The 19807-nt window shown below is 41.3% G+C and overlaps 1 protein-coding gene across 20 annotated transcripts in view; it reads left to right on the top strand.

Annotated features, from left to right (window-relative positions):
• Window positions 1-19807, top strand: part of MAGI1 (membrane associated guanylate kinase, WW and PDZ domain containing 1) — a 284497-nt gene that overhangs the window by 127579 nt on the left and 137111 nt on the right. For all 20 annotated transcript variants that reach the window (XM_032447344.1, XM_015875219.2, XM_015875214.2 and 17 more), the window contains exon 2: window positions 9211-9327. In XM_032447344.1, coding sequence (XP_032303235.1) covers window positions 9211-9327 — 117 coding nt within the window. The remainder of the gene's footprint in view (window positions 1-9210; window positions 9328-19807) is intronic.

The following is a 19807-nucleotide window of genomic DNA, read 5'->3' as shown; positions in this document are numbered from 1 at the left end:
GAAGAATGTCTCTGCTTCCCAAAGTTCACCCCTGGGTATGGCTTTGTGTAAAGCTTTGCAGAGCAGGGGCTTTGTGCCGGGTGCTTGGTTTAAGGTCACTGCCCAGGGGAAGCCTTTCTGGATGTGACCTTAATCCAACAGTTCAGTTGTCAGCCACCCAACTCAAGCCTCTCATCCAACACCAGACCGCCCTCAGAACTGCCTAAAGTTTTTAGTGTAATGCTAATCCAGATCTCGTTGTGAACAAGTATAGAGAATGTTGCTGTACTACTTTGTTCTTCTTTGCGTCTCCTTGTCTTCCTTGAGCTTTCCTGTGATGACCGTAGGAAGTAGCCATTGATCAGTATTATGATTTATCTGGGAGACTTTTAATTTCAATAAGGGGATGTCCTGCATTTGTGGTCCCAGCAGGTCCCTTCTCTCACCTTGGCTCACATCTCTCCCCACTGTCATTTCTGGAGCTTTCCCAAGAGCCCAGGTTCCCTCCTGTTGTGTATTTGATGTAGATTCTTCAAAGTGGAAAAGGGAGGAGAAAGGGGAGGGAAAAAGAATAGCTGAGCCAAGAGCATGGAGCTTGTAGCATTGCCTAAAAATGGCACAAGGGAAGAAAAGAGAATTCCTGATAGTCAACAGCAGAGTAGTAGTTGTTGACCTCCAGCTTTCAGTTAGTTGGGTTAATGAGTAACCATGGTGTAGGGGAGAACCACTAGGGCTGGCTCTACATCTGCTAACTCCCGTGTGGATGCAGCAAAGCCATGTTTCTGGGGCTCAGTGCCTGACCTGCTTGAGTGAATTTAGAGCTATCTGTTGCCAGCTGTAGTTAATGTTACTGACCTTTTTTTCCCTCTTCTATCCATTGTGTGTTCATGCTGCATATTTTTGTTTACCCGTATTATAGCTTTAAATGTTATCCCAATCTTGGATTTTTCTGCACTTTTAGATTTTCTGGGAAAAATGACACTATTTATTTGGTGTCCTGATGCTATGGGCTCCATAAGTGTAAAATATATCAAGTAGAAAGGCAGAAAATGCCCTCATATTATTTCTTTTGCCTTTTCTTTGAGGTAAGACCTCTCTGTGTGCAAACGTGCTGCTGTCTACAGCAGATCTGGGGTAAAGATCAGAATAATAGAGGTGTCTTTTTGAGGTAGAAAGATGAGATTTTGTTCCCATCCTTCATGCATTAGTTCTCAGGTGACTGAACTATGCCTATCCAGGATCTCCTTTGAATCCCCAGGAAAAGGGAACTTGGATTGGCAAGGTGTTTTATTAGCGCAGTAGATTTTAAATGAGATGGTGTGTAATGGGTTCTACCTTGGCAATCTAAGAAGAATTCTTGAGGATGAATTGTGGAACTCGTACTTTAATCCATTTCTTTGAGAGTGTTGGTAGCACTACCCAGCACTGTTGGACACCCTGCTATCGAGCCTCACTCCTGCCAATACTGTGTGGCAGCCCCTGGTTGCCTCAGTGGGATGCTGCTTGGCTTCCCTCTACCCCAGGTCAGGGCTGTTCTGGGTTCATGGCTGAAAGTCAAGGTCACTGGGAAGGCCAAATGGGAGCCAGGCTGGGCTTCCTGCAGCATTTGCTGGTATTCAGCCGGAGGCAACAGCAAAGTATTTGTCACAAGGGTGCCAAATTTTCAGGCCTAGCATCTATATAATTATATTTTTCTTTTCAGCCTCCTATGCTCGAGCACTGTTATTTTTTTGGCACTACTCAGCTGAAAGGCTATTTGTTTGAATTTCCACTAGAAAAATGAATCACTATTAATGCGCAGAAAATAATGTGGAGTGCCCTATGAATACAGTAGATTAGGTTAGGTGCTCACAGAATAGTTTCCTGGGGATTTATGATCTGTTAAGTGCATTTCTTAGCAGCAAATGCTGAATTACCACTTCAGTGTTGGTGCATTCACCCATGCAGATTGAGAGAGATACCAAAAGGGACTGTGCCAAGAAGGCTCTTGCCTGCTCCACATTCTGAACACGGCCAGAAAGTTTTGAGTAAATATATCTCCTTCAGATTCACAGCTTACACCTAAAATAATATTTTAAGAAGTTCTGTTAGTAATAAAGTAACAAGTGTTATTGGTTCTCCAGGTAGGAATTACTAGCTGCGCTGAAGTGCTCTCTGCTGATTCAGCAGCTTGGCTGCTGCTGAAGCCTTATCCGTGCTCCATCAAAGTTGAGTTTTATTGCCATGTAGGTAGTTCATCCTGGAACATTTTGCAATTCTTAACAGTATCACCCTTCATCTTATAATAATCTCCCTCCACAGAACGATACTGCAATGGATGTGGCTTTGTTGTTCTGAGCATAAAAATTGGCAAGTATTTTATGTTTTACTTCAGGAAGGTAGGAACGGGACAAGCAGTCATTTTGCTTTGGTTGTGGTATGAATTTCATTAGAATAATTGAGATTGATTTCGGCAGTTCATCTGAGTCCAGCTGTAGTGGGCTGGAATGAATGAAAGTGAGGCTGGGAGTGTATGCAGCATTTCCAGCAGAGGTCTGGTTTGTACCAGGAGTCAATAAAGACTCTCCAAATTGATATGGAAGGAACTGTCGACAATGACAGATGAGGCTCTTTATGTGGGGCATCCAAGCATCTGGACTTTATGAGACTGGTTTGCACGCGGCAGTAAAAGTTCATTAGTTTGTTTTGTTTGTTTTTTAATATAGGAGAAAACAGAACTGGAGTCCAGTTGGGTGTCTGCTGAGTCACATCAACTGTTATCTGAGCTCCCATGATTGTATCCAAGTATCTGTTTAGAGCACTGATCCATAGAAAGCTTTTAAGTTTACTTGTGTTAAGAAAGTGTAAACCCACAGCATGCCAGTAAAGTAGCTGCTGTTACAAGTTTCCTTCATTTTGTAGGTGGCTGGAAGATGAAGCATGCTTAGATTGTTTTGTGTTTTAAGAAGCCACATGAATATCTAAAGCTTTCAAACTGGATGTTTTTGCATTGTGATCTTATTTGATCTCTGTCTAGCAATGATGAATGAATCTTTGGGGTTTTAGTATATATCCTTGTGTCTTTGACCTCACAAGAGACATAACAAAAGTCAGTGCTGGACTTTATTTACTTATTTACCTAGTAGTTAAGATAGGAAAGCAAACACAGTGATTTCTTTCAACTCTTCCCCCCATTGCCCCCTTGACAAATGGCTGTTGGGATGGTGTTTAACTGTGACCTTAAAGCCACCGGCGTAATGAAGCTGTGATCTGGCAGATGTGACAGACTCATCTTACATAAATCACTCTCTTTTGTCACTGCTGGCATATGGCCAATGAATCTTCTAATTATTGAATGGCTTTTATAGCTCCATTATTTATAATCACTTTTGGACAGCAGCTGGAAGACAAGGATGGCAGAGAATAAAATGATATGGCAGAAAATATTATTGTCTATGTAACAACCGCTGGGATTAGGGAGATTTGATGATGGTGTGGCTACCAGCACAGTCTTGTTAAATGCTAAAAAATCCACTCAGCTTTCATTGTGTCTCTTCAGACGGGCTTCTGCCCATTGCCCTCACTGTGAGAACTGTATTAAGTGGTTCAAAAATGGAATACAAATCTCTCCAGGTATTAACAAAAGGGCTGCCTTTACATGAGGACCTGAGGAAAGTCCATTGCAAACTTCAGTAAAGTGCATGGTGATGAATGCGGAGTCGACTCCAGCGCTGTGGTTGTGTAAAATGCTGTATGGAAGAGTGTGAAGTGCTTCCCAGGAGCTGTGTTTGCCTCCTGTCTTCAGTAAGAATTTCACAACAGATTGGGAAATTGCCATTAGTTACTTAATATTTTCAAGGGAGGGTGGCGGGGGGAGGAAATGGCAACCCTCACCTAAACTCCCAAAAAAGAAGTATCTAGCTAACCAGGTTTGTGTTTTTTTGGTGGCTGATTGGTGGTTGGGGTTTGGTTTTGTTTTCATTAGGATGATGGGTTTAAAATGAACTTGGGTTAATAGACTTTCTAATTAAGAGGAGCTGCTTTGGCTGCAGTTACAGCTGAGTATGCAGTCCCATCTGCAGGTTAAGCAGCAGCCTTGGGCACAGGAGTGCAGTCAAAGACTCCCAGCCTTGAAGGTGGTCCAGTGAGACTTCAGGTCTGCTCATTGCTTTGCAGAATGGGAGCTCATGTCTCTAAGGAAGTTCTTCTTAAAATCATTATTTTCCCATTATCTGCATTTCTGCATTCGTTTGGCCAAGTTTTGCTCCTGCGCTACAAAAATAACTTGTTAATGTTTGCTAAATATCTTCAGATACGACTTGTCAGCTGAAAGACTGTATGTTGTAATCGGGGGTTTATTCTGCACATCCAACGTGCAATCTTTGTGTCTTTAAAAAATTGAATCCTTCCCTCAATGTAGACATCAGATGCCAAGAGACAGTCTTAATCCAGATGACTCTATTGCACTCTTATCCCTTTAGCAAGGCCTTTAACCTTTGCTTCATGGTCCTGTTGTTTAGAAATGGTCTTTGTCTGTCCACGAAGGATGGCTCAGCTAAAGATGCCTTGAAATGAAGATATCCCTACAAGAAAAGGGGAATTCAGGAATGAAAAATGGATTTTTTCTAGTTCAGGTTTCTCAGTCTCTGTGAATATGGCAATTATTAGCCTTCCCCAAGAAGGGCAAAGACAGAAGATTTACATTGGTAAATAATTTTATAGGAGTGTAATATAGGTCAGACTACTATGTGCTGGGCCTGACTCCTATCCCTTTGCACAAGCATTGCTGTCAGACTGGAGCTATTTATCGGGATTATCTATGGCTGTCCCAAAGCACAAATGGGATAATAACAGCTGCAGCATTTAATATGAACATAAACTGTAAAATGTTGGCTTCCAGGTGCACAAAACATGGACTCAAGATGTGTCTTCAGAATACACATATTGCACAGCTCTGGCATAGGCTGCCTACCAGCTGGCAGGAAGGTGCTGTCAGCCCTTCCATGTTCTCACTCAGCTTTTTATGGGGGAAATCTTGGATTTTGCTTCATCATTTATGCAGTCTGCTTTCCTTATTGAAGCCCGTGTGTTACAACAGCCAGCAGCTTTCTGCAGGCAGGTCTGCTTTGCTGCTCACTGATGGTGGGGCTCTGGGAGTGATGAATGTTCTCAGCAACAATGACAGCATTAGATGAGCTCCTATGATGCAACCTTCTCCCCTGCAGAAACTGGGAGCTGTAGCAACAAGCAACAGAGCATCATTCAAAGCAGAGTTTCACTAGTGGCTTTATATTGGGTTACTGTTGGAGAGTGAATGTGTGATGGAGGATTGAAGGTGTGAAAGAAGTCTCAAAAGCATTTAGGTTATATATATACCTCCAGAAAGTTGACAAGCACTTCTTATTGTTTTTCAGAAAACTCTGTATTAGCAGGACTCATTTTTTAACAGGAGAGATTATTTGTTTCTCTCTTGGTGTTTGTTATTAAGGTATTATTATGGTTTAATGATTTGAGAGACTGATTGACTTGCTCGGAAATTCATTACAATAATTGAGAGTAATTGAGGAAAGACATGTACAGTAAGTCATCCTTTGGAAGAGATAAAGGGTTCTGGTGATAGGATGGAAACTTCTCACATCTGAAGGAGTATAAGAAGAGGAGCACTGGTAGGTTGGCTTTTCTATGAAGAAAGGCACTGTTTCATTGTTCCAGGGCTAAAAAAAGGAAAGGATCTGTTTCAACATCTGTTTCAACAACAATAATCAATTGTGTAACATGTTTTAATTCTTAAACTTTTAAGTATTAACTTAGATGAGTTTAGTAGGAAAGAAATTTATTTATACAGTAGGTTTTTGTGTGGTTAGTTTATTTTTTGTGTCTGATCTGAACATCTCAGGCCAGTTTTGATTATGGAAAGGATGCAGTGATTTTTCTGTGAGCAAATCAATGTATTTCCTACCTATCCTGGCCAACAAGAAGGAAGGTCTGGGCACTGACCCATCTCCTCTGGACTACAGCTGCTGTTGGCCTGCTCCTACCACTGTATGGCCTCTGTACATGTACTTAGAAGAAAAGGAAGGTTCTCCAAAGAACAAATGTAAGATCCTATCTCCTTGAAAACAGGGGAGTGTTTTGAAGTGTTACACAGCTCATCTCTAAGGAAACTGAATCCAGGTGTATTCTTAGCACAACTGATGCCTCGAATTAGATTTTACAAAGGGGAGGACTCGTGCATAAAATCAGATGGTGCTGCACTCCTTTTTAACCCAGCCTGGGCTGATGAATGGGCAGAAGCCATCAGTGGTGAGACTCGTCTGCAGAGAGAGCATTGCATGAAGCAGGGGTGCCCATGGAGGCCAGAATGAGTTTCAGTGCTGCAGTTTGCACGTGGGAGGTTGCTAAGATGTCACTGATGTGTCTTTCTCTTTCCTGGGAATTGTGGGGGCTCGAAAAGAGTGTATCAGCCTTAGTAAACTTGTGTCTAGCTCTAGACACAATCTGCTCAAGAATGCTGATACTGAGCACGTGAACTGAAACATTTCAAGTGGTGAAGAATCCTGCATGTTCTGTGGTGGATTCCTTTGGGAGTTTTCCATAGGGAGTTTGTTTCTGTGTTAGCTCATTTTTGCCTTCCATACTCTGCAGTGGGCTGTAAGGGGTGAGCCTGCTTTTGTCCACAGCTCTGGGCTCAGATGTGAGAAGCCTTTTTTCTATCTGGAATTTTCTGGAATTTAGTAACAGAAATGTGATATGGGGTATTAATTTTTTTTCTTCCTCCTTCCCATCTGAAATGCATGTAATAGGAATGAGTGTCTCTGTCAGCTCCCCGAAGGAAAAAGTATGCAAGTGCAAGTATTGCTCTAGCCTCTGCATTTGCAACTGCCATCTTGGGCAGCACATCGGTGACTCAGCTTGAAATCCCAGCTACTATGAAACAGAGCCAAACGTTTTGGTGGGGGTGTAATAGACTGAGATGAATAGACAAAGAGGGAAGATAGCTGCAGATATCATCAGTAAATTGCATGCTTTCTGTGGTCAAGACGACCCTATCTCAGTAGAGCCTTTTCACCTCTAGACACAATTGTGACATTAATTGTTAAATTGTGAATTGCACAGTATTTTAGGACAAAGCCTGTAGGTTACATACTTATTCCTTCACTGGAATAAGTGCTTGCATTATGTCCAAACTGCTCATCATGCTTAGGTTTTTGGCTATGAGTAACCAACCACCTTGCATCATTATCATGAGCAAAGAAAAATGTGAACTGCTCAGCTGAAAGAAGTGCTTGATTATTTTTTGAGGATGCTCTTTGTTGTGCCCAGTCTCCCTCTCTGGGGTCAAAAGTCTCAGCATCCACCAAACACGTGAGCTTGCGAAGGCTGGTCTGAAATGGGAAAGCTGCAGCCCACAGTCTATCCAAGCACCTCCTGGGTTGTTGTGTGCTGTGTTTTAATAGTGGAACAGCCAAGGACAGTTTGTTAGGAACCAGATTGATCATCTGCTCCTGGAGTGAGGGGTGTTGCTTGGGGTCAATCAGGACATTGTGATGAGAGTGTTTTGTCTACCTTTCTTCAGTTTCATTTTCATTCAGTTTCAGCCATTCTTGCATTGAGCATCTTGGTCTCTGAACACTCCTTGTAAGGAAAGAGGGCCACTGCTTAAGCCTTCCTTTCATCAACAATAAGTGTAATCTTAAAAACAACAGCAGCAAAAGAGTGTACGTATTGTATTTTATTGAATTTACTTGATTTTCAGACTAAGGTCATTTTTATTGTGGCTGCTTTTAAAACAATATTACTGCAGAACCTTCCTTAGGCAGATTGCTGTTCCTGCCCTTGTTTAATGAGTGCTCTGCACTCAGAGGGGCTGCTGCTGCCTCCCAGAGCTGCTGTCCAGCTGCCCTATGTTGCAAGATTATTACTCTTGATCTGTTTTGCAGTGGTTCCTAGAGGCTCTGGGCAGGAATCTCGAACTGCAGTGCTACATTCGGTGTCACAAGTATTGGGCTGGCACTGCATTGCATGTTCACCATCTAAAAAAAATCATGATGCAAATTAGGAAAGTCCATGGAAACAGCTGTAGGAGTTCAGCTCAAGGTCTGTGCAGCCCACTGCTCGAGCTGTGGCCATAAATAAGGTGCCAAGCAAAGGAAAGAAACAGGTAATATTCCACTGCTTCTTCTCCCAGTAGAGCCCTGGCCACCAGCAATTTGTTTTTACCTCAAAGGATGCCCTACCATTTTTGGCAAACCGGCCCTTCTTCCACTGCCTCAAACTGTGTGAATTATTTTCCACTCCCGGTTTCAAGAACAGAAGGGTTTCCATTCCCCATTCTCTATAGGATCATATGGGGCTTTTTTTTTTTTTTTTTTTTTTTTGCTTTTCAGTCAGACTGAAATTAGAGTTATTTGAGAATATTTAATTTATGAGAAAAGACTTTATGAAGTTACTCCAGTTATTACATTCTGCTACAGCAAAGTATTTGGTGTTCCATGTTCATTTCCAACTAAATCTCTCTTTTTAGGTGGTTGTTTTAGCTTATCTGTCTTTATTCTCACATACTTATGAAAGTGTTATGAGCTGAATTAGTCTAGTTTCAAATGTGGGAGTTGGCAGCCCTGCCTGTGGCAGGGGGTTTGGAGCTTGATGATCCTTGCCGTCCTTTCCAACCCAAGCCATTCTGTGATTCTATAATGATTCTATGAATGGGGAAACAAACTTAAGTGAAAAGCGTTGCATGTTATTCTGTTTTTGTGTGTTTTTTTTTTAAGGACTTTGGTTACTCTGAACTCCTTTATTCAATTCTTGCCCGACTGCGTGTTAAGGTAGATACCAGTGCAAAGTATTGTTCTTAAATTTTGTACCATGTTCAGCTATGTTAGTGCCTTTGCTTTTTATCTCTCTGCTCAACTTACTCTCCAATGAGCTGCAAAAACAATACCTTTATTATTTTTCATCACTTCCTCATCATCTGGTCTTTCTCCATTTGCTCAGACAAATAAGTGATAAAAGGGAATGATGATCTGCTTAACACCACAAGAAGAAAGATGCATTACGAGACGAGAGAGACCTCTTGTTTACAGCAAGGTGTTTTTTGGTAATTAGCCATTTGCAGACAAAGATGAGCCTCCGCTCGTAAAGTCAGCATGCCATTATTTAGTGGACTCTGAATGGAAGCCTAACATTTGCTTGAATTGGAAATGTTAATTGTGTGCATTTAGAAGTAAATAAATGGCTGTGTTTTCTTTGCAGGAAACAGACTGAACAAAGACCTGAGACATTATCTCAACCAGAGGTTTCAGAAAGGATCGCCGGATCACGACCTACAGCAGACTATTAGAGATAACCTTTATCGCCATGCTGTGCCTTGTAAGTAACAAACCACTGACCTGGTGGATTACTTGTCGTATCATTTTTGCTTTTATTGATTGGCTGGGGGCAGCCTTTGTGTGGCAGTGTGTGCAGCTCAGGTTTCAGACTGGGCAAAATTCCATGTGTGACAGCAAATAGTGTTCAGGGAGTGCTTACAGGGAAACCAGCTGATGGCCTTAGGAAGTGCTCATTAAGGTTGTTATGATGTGTGTATCTGCATTGATTTGAAATCTATGAATAAAAAAAAAATGGCTTTTCTATTTATTTTGTTAGCGAAGCTTCATTTCTGATGCTTATTTTACGGGAGAAATTGGACAGAGTTTTGTGGTTGGGTGACACTGAAACAGGAAACTGCCTCTGTTGGAAGGTCATCCTCAGCTCCAAAAGGAGATAAGCAGCAAGAATTAGTGAAGCTAACAAAGAAATGCTCTTCTTCACCCTCAATACCAACTAAGGGTAGAAGATTGGAGGGGGTGGTAATCTTTAGAAGTTCAGACTCTACTCAAAATCAGACTGTGCTTTGCTCATTGGGAAAGTGCACGTGAAGTAGATGATGATTGTTTTTCGTATCCTCTCCTGGAAGTTGGAAAATGGTGCAATGAAACCATCTGTTTTTCTGCTTGATGTTTTCCTGGGCCTTGATGAGCTCTGAAGAAAGTGCTCTGAATTTCAGATTGGGTTTGGATAAGAACTGGTAAGCTCTCAGTTACAGCATGCTGAAAGGAGCAGCAAAACATTTTTAAGCTCTCTTTGTCGACATGAATCAGAGGTTGTTTATCCTGGTAGACTTGTATAAACACTGAATAATGATGTTGCCACTCAAGAATCCGTATTTGCCAACAAATACCACATAATGGTAGGTAGAGTAATAGCTGTTTTCAATCTAAGTGTTGGATGCGGGGGAACTGTGTAGGGCCACGGTTAAAAATGTGTGATAACACTGATAAATGCTGATTCTTCAAATGGCAGACATTGTATGTCACTGTCGAGTTTATTTTCATTTTATCAGTTGAAAGCATGAACCAAATTACCTATGAAGTGCTGTGTGTGGACGTGAAGAATAAATATGGATTGCTATTTTCTATTGAATACTTCCATTTTCCATTTTGTTATCATGAAATATGATTAGTTTGGAATTGTCTGACTTGCTTGGATGCAGGTTTTTAAGGTATAATGCGGAAAGTGCCTTCTAGGGAAACACTTGTGGTGTTGCAGACTTGGTAAATGCAGTGTCTTGATGCTAATGTCCTTCTGCCTATGTGTTACATTCCAATTTCTGAAGCAGCAAATAAGGGAAATGAGTGAAGTTCAGTGGAAGCATTTTGTGTGTTGCCAAGGTTACGTTTTGAGATGCTTTCCATTGATTCTTTTCTCTAATGTATTTAACTTGATGGTGAGCTAATCTACTTGGACTTGCTAAAGACTTTTGATTTAAAATTAAGACTAGTAAAAGCAATTTCTGCCTCTCGGATGTAGCAGGAAGAGGTATGTGTTGCTGACACACTACTAAGAACTCTTGTTATTTTATACATGGAAAATCTGAGTAATGGAGTCAGTTACTGTGTGTCTCCATACTTGCTGAGTTATAAAGCAGGTAACGTTTAATTTTCTCTTTGTGTACAGTTGAGATGGTATTAGTGGTAGCTTTAAAGAATGATGCTAATATTCATGTTTGAATTTGAATGAGGCTACTGTATACATGGTGGGTTGGAATGCTTTACAGGTCTGGAGATTAATCTAGTGGTACACTCATATTTTTATTCCTTAGTACACGTGACCAGTAAATCCAGGCCCCTGGATCAATCTCCGGTGCTAATGGATTATGAAGTCTTGTATTTTGAAAATGGAATTCTCTGCTGATTATGTGGTAAACATGAACAAGAACACAAGGTCACTTGGACAGAGAGTGCTGGGCCTGCCAGCTGCTTTGTGTTGTGCTAATAGAAGGGCAAAATGAAGTGATAATTACTAAATGCAAAATGGAGAAAGGTGATGTTAACCAGTTCTTCCCTAAAAAATGTGTAGTGAGGATCCCATGTGGTTATTGCTGGTTAAGCATCACTTAAATTTGTTACTGTAGGAGAGTTGGTTAAGAATGATCTCTAAGATAAGAGTGTTGGGATGATGTCAGATCCCAGAAGGAAATGCATAAATGGATGACACAGGTATGATCTTCTGAGAGAGCAGGTGACTTTACTGCTAAATGTGGGAACTGTTTGCAAAGAGATGCACCTGAAGGGGAGGTATAATTGGAAGAAGGAGATGAACCACACAGTTATTTTTTCAAACCAAAGTCTTCAAGGGTAATCTGTAAATGCAAATATTGGTTCAGATGGTAAGCAGCCAACAGTGCTGCCCCAGTGCTGGCCAGCCTTGGTGACCTCCCTTTGCCTGCAGCGTGCCTCCTCCTGCCCTCCATGCTCCAACCTCCCTCCTCCCCCATTGAGCTGATTTTTTCCTGCCAAGATCCATAGTAAACAACAACTGTGCCAGGCTTCCAGGTGGCCTCAAGTTTGGTGGTTGTACCATTCCCAGTGCTCTGCTGTTGCTGTCACACCACACCCACGGGTTTATTTACAGACACAAAGCACTCCCTGGATTTTACTACTTCACCATCATAATCTAGGACTCAGTCAGAGCAAAGAAGAGAGGCGGGATACCTTGTTTATGTATTTGGATGGTGCATATATACTAATGAAACCACGCATTTGCAATGTGCAAATCTTTGAAAAAGTGCTGTTCAGCCATTGAGCTAGCTTTTATTTTAGCTAAGCCAACTGTGTGTTGTTTCCTCCACTTTTTTCCTGTTGACTTCACATGCTGGGTCTGAGACATATATATGTTTTTACAGTTTTTCTGTCTTGTGCTTAAGAAAAATCAGCACCTTAAACTCCAGCACATTTACTCTCTTTATGTGTTCACATAGATAAGTATTCTCATTGCAGCTCGTAGGATTTGCTGTCAAAACTTTAAGATGACCCAAGACTGCAGTGCATTATCCAGATGAGGAAGATGTTTAGCCAGGCTCTAGCTACACCCTTTGCCTTATTTTGTTTTGAAGTAGCACGTTTCCAATTTTCTGATGTGCCTAATGAAGACCGCCTGAAAGAATGCTCTATTTGTGGGCTGGTTAATGGCTCCATTGACCACGGAGTAGGCTGTGAATTAGCAAGTCTCATCATTACTGGCCATGGCTATACTAGAAGTGCTCTGGCTCGTGCAGAGTTTGCCTACAGCTTTTCTTCTAGCATGGGTTTCACTTAAGTGGGGAAAATTGAGCTGGAAGAAACCCTGAGAACAGAAGGGCAGATCTGTAGCTGTGTGGGATGGCTCAAGAGAAGTTGATGTGGTTTGTATTGCACCTGATCTGGGAGGATTAGTCTGTGAGTCCATGGTGTGGATGGAGTTGTCCTGACATTGGGTTTCACAGAATATTTCTAGGAGCAGAACTCCTCAAAATAGGATTGCTGTATACAAAGGTTGGCTTTGTGGAAAATGTGAGCAGTTGGAAGTACATGTGTAAGCATATATCCATGCTACTGCATCCTAAATAGATGTTTCCAAATAGCCTTACCTTGAGATAGCTGTGCAATAGTGTTAATTGGGAAAGAGATGTGATAGCAGCTTCCTTAGGTGCGATGGTGCAGCAGTGTGTCTAAACCACTGTTCACAGCAGGGTGAACAGACAGGATTATCTGCCTCATTTTGAAACGATGGTAGAGGGCATCTGTTTAAAATAAACAAGCAGCACTGGCCATTTGGCCTACTTGCTTCTTCTCAACAGCCTGATAGCAGTTTTATTTTTACAGCGTGTGAAGAAGAATTGGGGAGAGATTATTTCCATAGAAGCTTATCTCTGTGCGTGCTTGGGGTGGGTTGTGGTCTTGTTCTGCCTGAGCACATTTGCTCAAGTCTGATGTGATGTCCAAGGGCAGCTCTGGTGGGGCTTTGCTATATCTTTACTTGCCAAAGCAGCACACATGATGCAGACATGGATAAACTAATGTACCAGTAGTCACCTTCTTATCCGTGTCTATTCTATTTTTGTCTTATTTCAGCTCTGTGCAGTTCCTTCCTTTGCCTGGCTGTAGACTTGAAAACTCCAGTAGAAGCAAGTCCTTTGTGATGGCTGGAACAGGGACAATGCAATGCCCAGCTTAGACTTAAACCTTAGATGTTGTCAGCCTAGACACTCTGTAGCAATCCTTTGATTATTCTTTTTTCCTTTTATCCCTAAAGTTGACATTTAAAACCTTGAGGGACCATCACTCAGCAGATAATTCACTTTTCCAAAACAAGTATGTGCCCTGGGATAAGTGGTAGGAGAGTTCAATGTTAGAGAGATTGCACTTTCATTTCTGCTGGTTGTTCTCTGCCTTCCCAGAGTTTGATCTGTTCCTGTGTCGTCAATTACAGAGCAGTAGTTCCAGCGTTGTGCTTAGTCTGTGGAGTAAAATGGGAAGGAATTGATAAAAATCAATAGTGTAAGTGTTGAGTGATCTGTAAGGAGGCTCAGAAAGACAGTGACTCCCCTGGCACCTGCTTGGCCTGAGTGCACTCATGCTTGGATTACCTGCTGAAGTGTTTCTGTGTTCCAGGCTACTGCTGGTGCAAAGGGAACGTGTTCTTCCAAGGAAAGAAAACAATACTGACCAAGGAAACTAAACAGTATTTTTAGGAAAATGTTCAGCAAGTAGATGAAGAAAAGCACGTGGAACTGTATTAGCTGGATAGGTGCCTTCATGGATCATTGTACTACCATTGTGAGCTGCTCCAGGACTTGTGTGTGCTGCTACATGCATAGCCACCATCAGCTGTATCTCACGGAGGGGCAGGAATCATTTCCCAGGAGAGCTTCTAAAACCATTCGTCATCAGTTCATTCATACTGAATTGATAGGAAGACGTGGGAAACCAGCTTACAGGTGATTCTTTTCTTTAGAATATTGAGTATAACAGGGTGTTATGTCCTGCAGAAAAAGTAATGTTTGAAATGGAGCAGAAAGACCTTTTTATTGCAACTGCACGTGCTCTTACATGTGGGGATATTTGAGCCACAATTTTGTAGTTATTTTTAGTTACTAATTTTTATTAAGAGTAAACAGAATCACTGACAGTGCAAATTATTTTTCTCCATAGGCAATAAATCATCAGTTTATGTAAACAAATGTTCTTTGAATTCTCAGAAGCTTTCCGGAGCTGTAGCCATATTTATTATTCAAGTTTCTTTTGTTGCTGTTCCCTTCCTCGAAGTGTAATTTTGCTTTTGTAATGAGAAAAAGTTGCAGAATCCATGAAATATTCATCTGAAAGTGCACACTGATAAGGTGATGAACAGTGGGGCTGATCTTTTTCCAACACAAGAAGAACAATTAATTGTTTTACAAGACCTGTGTGAGCAGGGAGTTTGAAATATGTTTTAAAATATTGCCTTTATCACTGTGGTGCAATGCATAGCTACCAGCAGTACGTAAGGATGTTTTTTCTCAGGAATATTTCCTTCTCAGTTATCTAACTCCGAAGAGTATAGGGTGTATTTTCCATGCCAGCTAATGTACTCCAATTTACTTTTTCTCCCTGAATTCCCAGCAGGGATTGTATCTTGAGTACAACCAGTGGGCTTAGGAAATTCCTGTAGCTGTGTTTCAGAGAGTGCAGAATTACAGCTGGATCTCCTGCTGTTTTCAGGGATATAATTATTTCACAAGTTAGAGAACTGAATTCTTTTTCAGGTTTGAGAGAGAAAAATGCCCCATTTTGAGCAATAGGATTGATAACTCTTTAGTTCCTTTCCATGCACTGTCATTTCTGCTTGATGTAGGAGGCTTCAGACCTTTTATTCTTCCATCTGGTCCGTCCTTTTAGATCAATAGTGCAATTTGTGCCAGTGGAATTATTGGGTATTTTTTTTAAATTTAATTTTATTTTTTAACATTTGGAAATAAAAGCACTTATGATAGCAAATATTGCTCCATCTGCTTACCCATTTGTGAGAAATAGCTGTTTTGTATTTTGCTGTACACCCAGTTGGAGTTGTGTGATGCTCCAGAGACAGTACGAAGGAAAAGAGCTCAGCCCTATGGGCTCTCCTGTGACATTTGCCAAAGGAGGTTTGGGTAAGAAGTGTGGGAAGCGAATACATGGCAAGTTTTCTATGTCCACAGCGTACTGTATTTTGTATTTTTTCACTTATAGTTGCTTTGTACTGCAGCAGAGCACCTGTGAGTGGCTATTTAGGTAGTACAAGCTAAGTACATGCATGTGCTTTGACATACAAAGGTTTCTCTAGAGCTGAGAGTCTCTTGGAAGGCTGAGAGTAAATCAGAGGTGAGATGTTGGGTGATGGAAGGGGTGGAGGTGAATTACCCTCAGGTTAGTTACATCAAAACTTGGTTTTTCCTTCAATGCTTTTATTCACCATCATAATTAAAACTACAGAAGAGGCAAAACACAATGTCTCTACAAGTCACAGTATGAAAATCAGCAGAGGAAGATGTGACCAAAAGTGGTGAGTATCCTCCCATCCCGCTCTTTTTATACGATGACCAAGTGTCCTATTTAAATCTCCTGTGATGGCTGCGCTGTCCCAGCTTTTGATTTCATCAACCAGGCAGTTTGATTTCTTTTCAACTGCTGCCATGTATCTGTTCATGGTTTGTAGCCTATTGATTATACTGCAAGCCAACAGAATGAGTTTTCCAGGCAAAGTGAGCGGTTTAACATTAGGAAAAATCAAATGCATAGCCACGCTTTAACCTGTTCTTCCACTGACAGTTTGGGATGAGTGCTTGGTATTTCATGATTACCTCCATCCAGAAAGCACCCATTGCTCTGTAGGTACGTTTGTGCCCAGGTGTGTTGCTTTGTGTGTCCTTTGCTTCCTTAGATAAAGGTGTCAATACTCAGGGCAACAGCAGATGTAAATTCCTGAAAGCTTAGATGGGGATGCAGTTTTGCTGCATTTCATCTTATGGGGTTATGAGGTTTTTTAAACATTTCCATGCTTCTTTTCTTAAAGCATACTGTATTTGTCCTCTAATCCTTTCTGCCTTCATTTCAGCAGGGAGCAGATTAGCCATATGATCATTTAGAAATGGGTTCCAAATCAGCAGGCTGCTTTTCCCTGGGGAGAGTCATACCCAGTGCCTTTACTGGGAATAGCACTGTAAATTAATCTTCATTGATCTACTTTAATTTTTTCCTTCCTATTGAACAGGAAGGTAGAAAAAAAAATAGAGCAAATATTTCTTCTTCAGTAGGGGTGCAACTAGAAATAAATCTTTCCTGTTAGTCATAATGGCCTAGATGTATCCTTCTTTTATAATGTCCTCTTGAATAATTAGAGCTGTGAGTTATGAAGACAAGATTCCTGGGTCATTGCCAGCACAGATTTAAGGGGGACGCTAGTTCCCTGAATCCCTTTCAAAAGGGCTGTGTAATGCCCCAGACTGCTCTTAATTAGTGATTTAAGAGGGAATACATCAATTTCACTGAGAATTGGGAAAATTGTTACTTAAATGAAAATGTTTAATAAATGGCATTTGAAAGGCTAATGTATCTTCAGAATGAGAGATATAGCGCTGTGTAACCAGGTAGATGCTGGCCTGGAAGTTCTATAACATCAGATCCCCAGAAGCATCACCAGCCATGGAGTTATTTTGTTCTTCATCATTTTCTCCTTACCTGCACTTCTTTAAGCATCAGGTTCAACACTTCATTTACAAAAAGCAATGCGTGCTGTAAAGAAATGTTAAGGTCTTTAGGAAGAAGCAGTATCTCCTGTTGGTTAAATAGGTGATTTCGTTTATCTCATACCATCACAGCAACTCTAACACAGCCAATGCTGTTACTCTTCCTTTACAGCTACTTAAGGGGAGATTGTCATATGCTGAAATATGCAGGCCATCTTTGCTGTGTTTGGAATTTGAACTTGCATACATCAGAATGGAGGGGCTGGGGCAGGTGGCAAAGGAAGGAGGAACTCCAAATTAAGAAGCTGCTTCCTTCAGCAAACCTCCTTTGAATGCGTGAGCAGATGGATAATTATAAATGCAGTATTACCATTTCCTACTCTTTGTAGGTTTTGAGTTAGTCAGTAGAAACTTAAAACTGGATAACGTCGTTATTTTCATTTACTTCTTTGTTTCTGAGCCCTTCCTTCCCTCATCTTTCATGTTTTTCTGACTATGCGGCACGTCCTTTCTTTGTGTGTGTGTTTATGTGTTGGAAGGGTGAGCTGGTACTAAGTGAGATCTGAAAATTGAGCTTAAATGGTGAGGATACTTTTAGCTCTCCTCATTCCAAGTGTTTAAAGGGTTTAAGAAACATAGATGTGTGAGAGGGTTGAGGAAAACCCAGCAGGACTCAGAATGGCAACACAGGAGGAAGGCTGTGCTCAGCAGCTGGGCAGAGCTGAACCCAGGTCTTTCAGGAATATAGAACCCTATCGCATTCATCAATCTTGCCCATTTTAGTGTTCTTGTAATTAAAATATATATTGCTATCTCACTTAGGCTTCTGCAATCCTCTGCTGAACACAGTGCATCTTCTGCAAGGAGCAGCTGCCAGGGTGCGATAGTGCTGTGGCCATGTAACTAACCACACTGAGAGCTGTGCTGACAGACACCTTGCAAATTGCACACATTACAGAACATTGATGATACAGTTAAAATGGTAAATTTAATATTATGGTTCTATTAGATTTCTCCCTCATTAACTCTGATCCAATAAACAACCTCCGGCATATTTTGAAGGTAATAGTCACCTCACAATCACTACTGCTCCTCTCTATCTGACATTTCAAGCTCCTATGGATTTATACTTCTTCTATCATCTAGTGTATACTTACTGTTCTGTTTTTTCTTTGAACTTGTGCTTGCAAGCAGGCCCTTTCTTGGAGGGCCCTGAGCATGCAATTATCACTTCATAACACGGATAAAGTCATCCTGAAATTCCATTCCTGGGATTCAGAACAAAATCAGTTCTGGAGGAAAGAATGAGCCCAACCTTCCGGCAAGCCAAATGTGGGTCTCCAGGGGTATTTTAGTGCTGGGCCCTTTGTGAGGGTTGACACAGGGTAATGCTGCTAGAAGTGATCATGTTCTTAGCTCTTACTGATGCGTGTCAAAGCAGCTCCTGCAAAGGCTTGCTGGAGTTGTAGTGGGGGAAAAAGGGATCAAGAGGGTGTAAAGGGCTGTGCTGGGCATCAGGCAGAGCTCACCCTGCTGTTGTATGCCTGGGAGCTGGGGCAGCTGAGAAAATACTTGTCTCAGCAATGTCCATCCAGCAGACATAGCTTCTACTCCCAAATGTTAATCTTCAAGCAGCAAAACCTATGAGCTTGACAAAGCAACCTTAGCTCCTGCCTTCCTCAGAGGTATTGCTCCCCTCTGTGTTTTCCAAACCGAGTCACACTGAGACACACGGGCTGCCTCAGGGAGGAGGTTGTTGTTATACGTCACCTGTCAGAATGCAAAAGTGGAAAGTGTCGCTGAAACACTGACCCTTCATCTGAAGTGCACCATCTGTGTTTTATTTCCACATCTTGCTGAGTTTACAGTTATTTGAATTCACAGTTTGTTCCCCATTTGCTGTTCCCACATGGTAAGTGAATTGGATCCAAAATGCGCTGATGAAAGATTGAGAAGTCTGTTGGAGAGGTTTGTTCCTACCTACAAGAGTGCTCCATCTCACACTTCTTCACCCTGCAAGTTAAATCCCAGCTGTAAAATCTCGCCTCAAGATGGTCTTGTTCCGTGGTGGGAAGTTGGGGTTACTGTGAGGACAAAGAATCCTTTCCCCATCCTGAAGTGATTTACGATTTGCCTTTGGTTTTCTGCACGTGAAAAGTTCCAGAGTTCTACATTTGACCAAGTATTTTTACTTCATTTGTACCATTTTTGTAATCTTGCATGGATGCTTCTCTGGTGCCATTTGGCACAGGAGCGACGTTCCTGTGAAATAGTATTTTTATTTGTTAAGCTGAGGCAAAGTGTTTGATGCTAAAACAAGCCTGGCTATAATATAACGAGGGGGGAGCTGTAATTACAATTCTGAGCATTTTCTTGGTGCAACTTCATATTACTCTGTTTTTAAACTGTACAAACAGCTCCAAAACCAGGTTGAATCGCATTTATTCTCCTTTGTTTCTGTTTTGGTTTATTTTTCCTACTGACGGCAACCATTTTCTAAAGACATAACCAACTTGAAAAAGATACGAGATTTCAACATGTCATATTTCAAAAGCAAGCCATCAAAATACTGAAGGCTGTATAAACTTAAATACCTTCTTTGGCTTTTGCTGCGGACCACACAGGCTCTGAGAAATAGATTACTCTGGTGCTTGAAGGAGCTTTCATGATCCAGAAACAGAGGTTTGCATTGAATTTCTTTCTGTGTGTGGGGGACTTTTCTTTTTGGAAAGGAAAAAAGCCTTTTAAACCTCAGATTAAAAATAAGTCATTTCATTGTTTCCTTTT

Source organism: Coturnix japonica, chromosome 12 (genome assembly GCF_001577835.2).
Source record: "Coturnix japonica isolate 7356 chromosome 12, Coturnix japonica 2.1, whole genome shotgun sequence".
NCBI lineage: Eukaryota > Metazoa > Chordata > Aves > Galliformes > Phasianidae > Coturnix > Coturnix japonica.
Note: the sequence above shows the minus strand (reverse complement) of the source record. Positions and strands in the feature narration are given on the sequence as shown.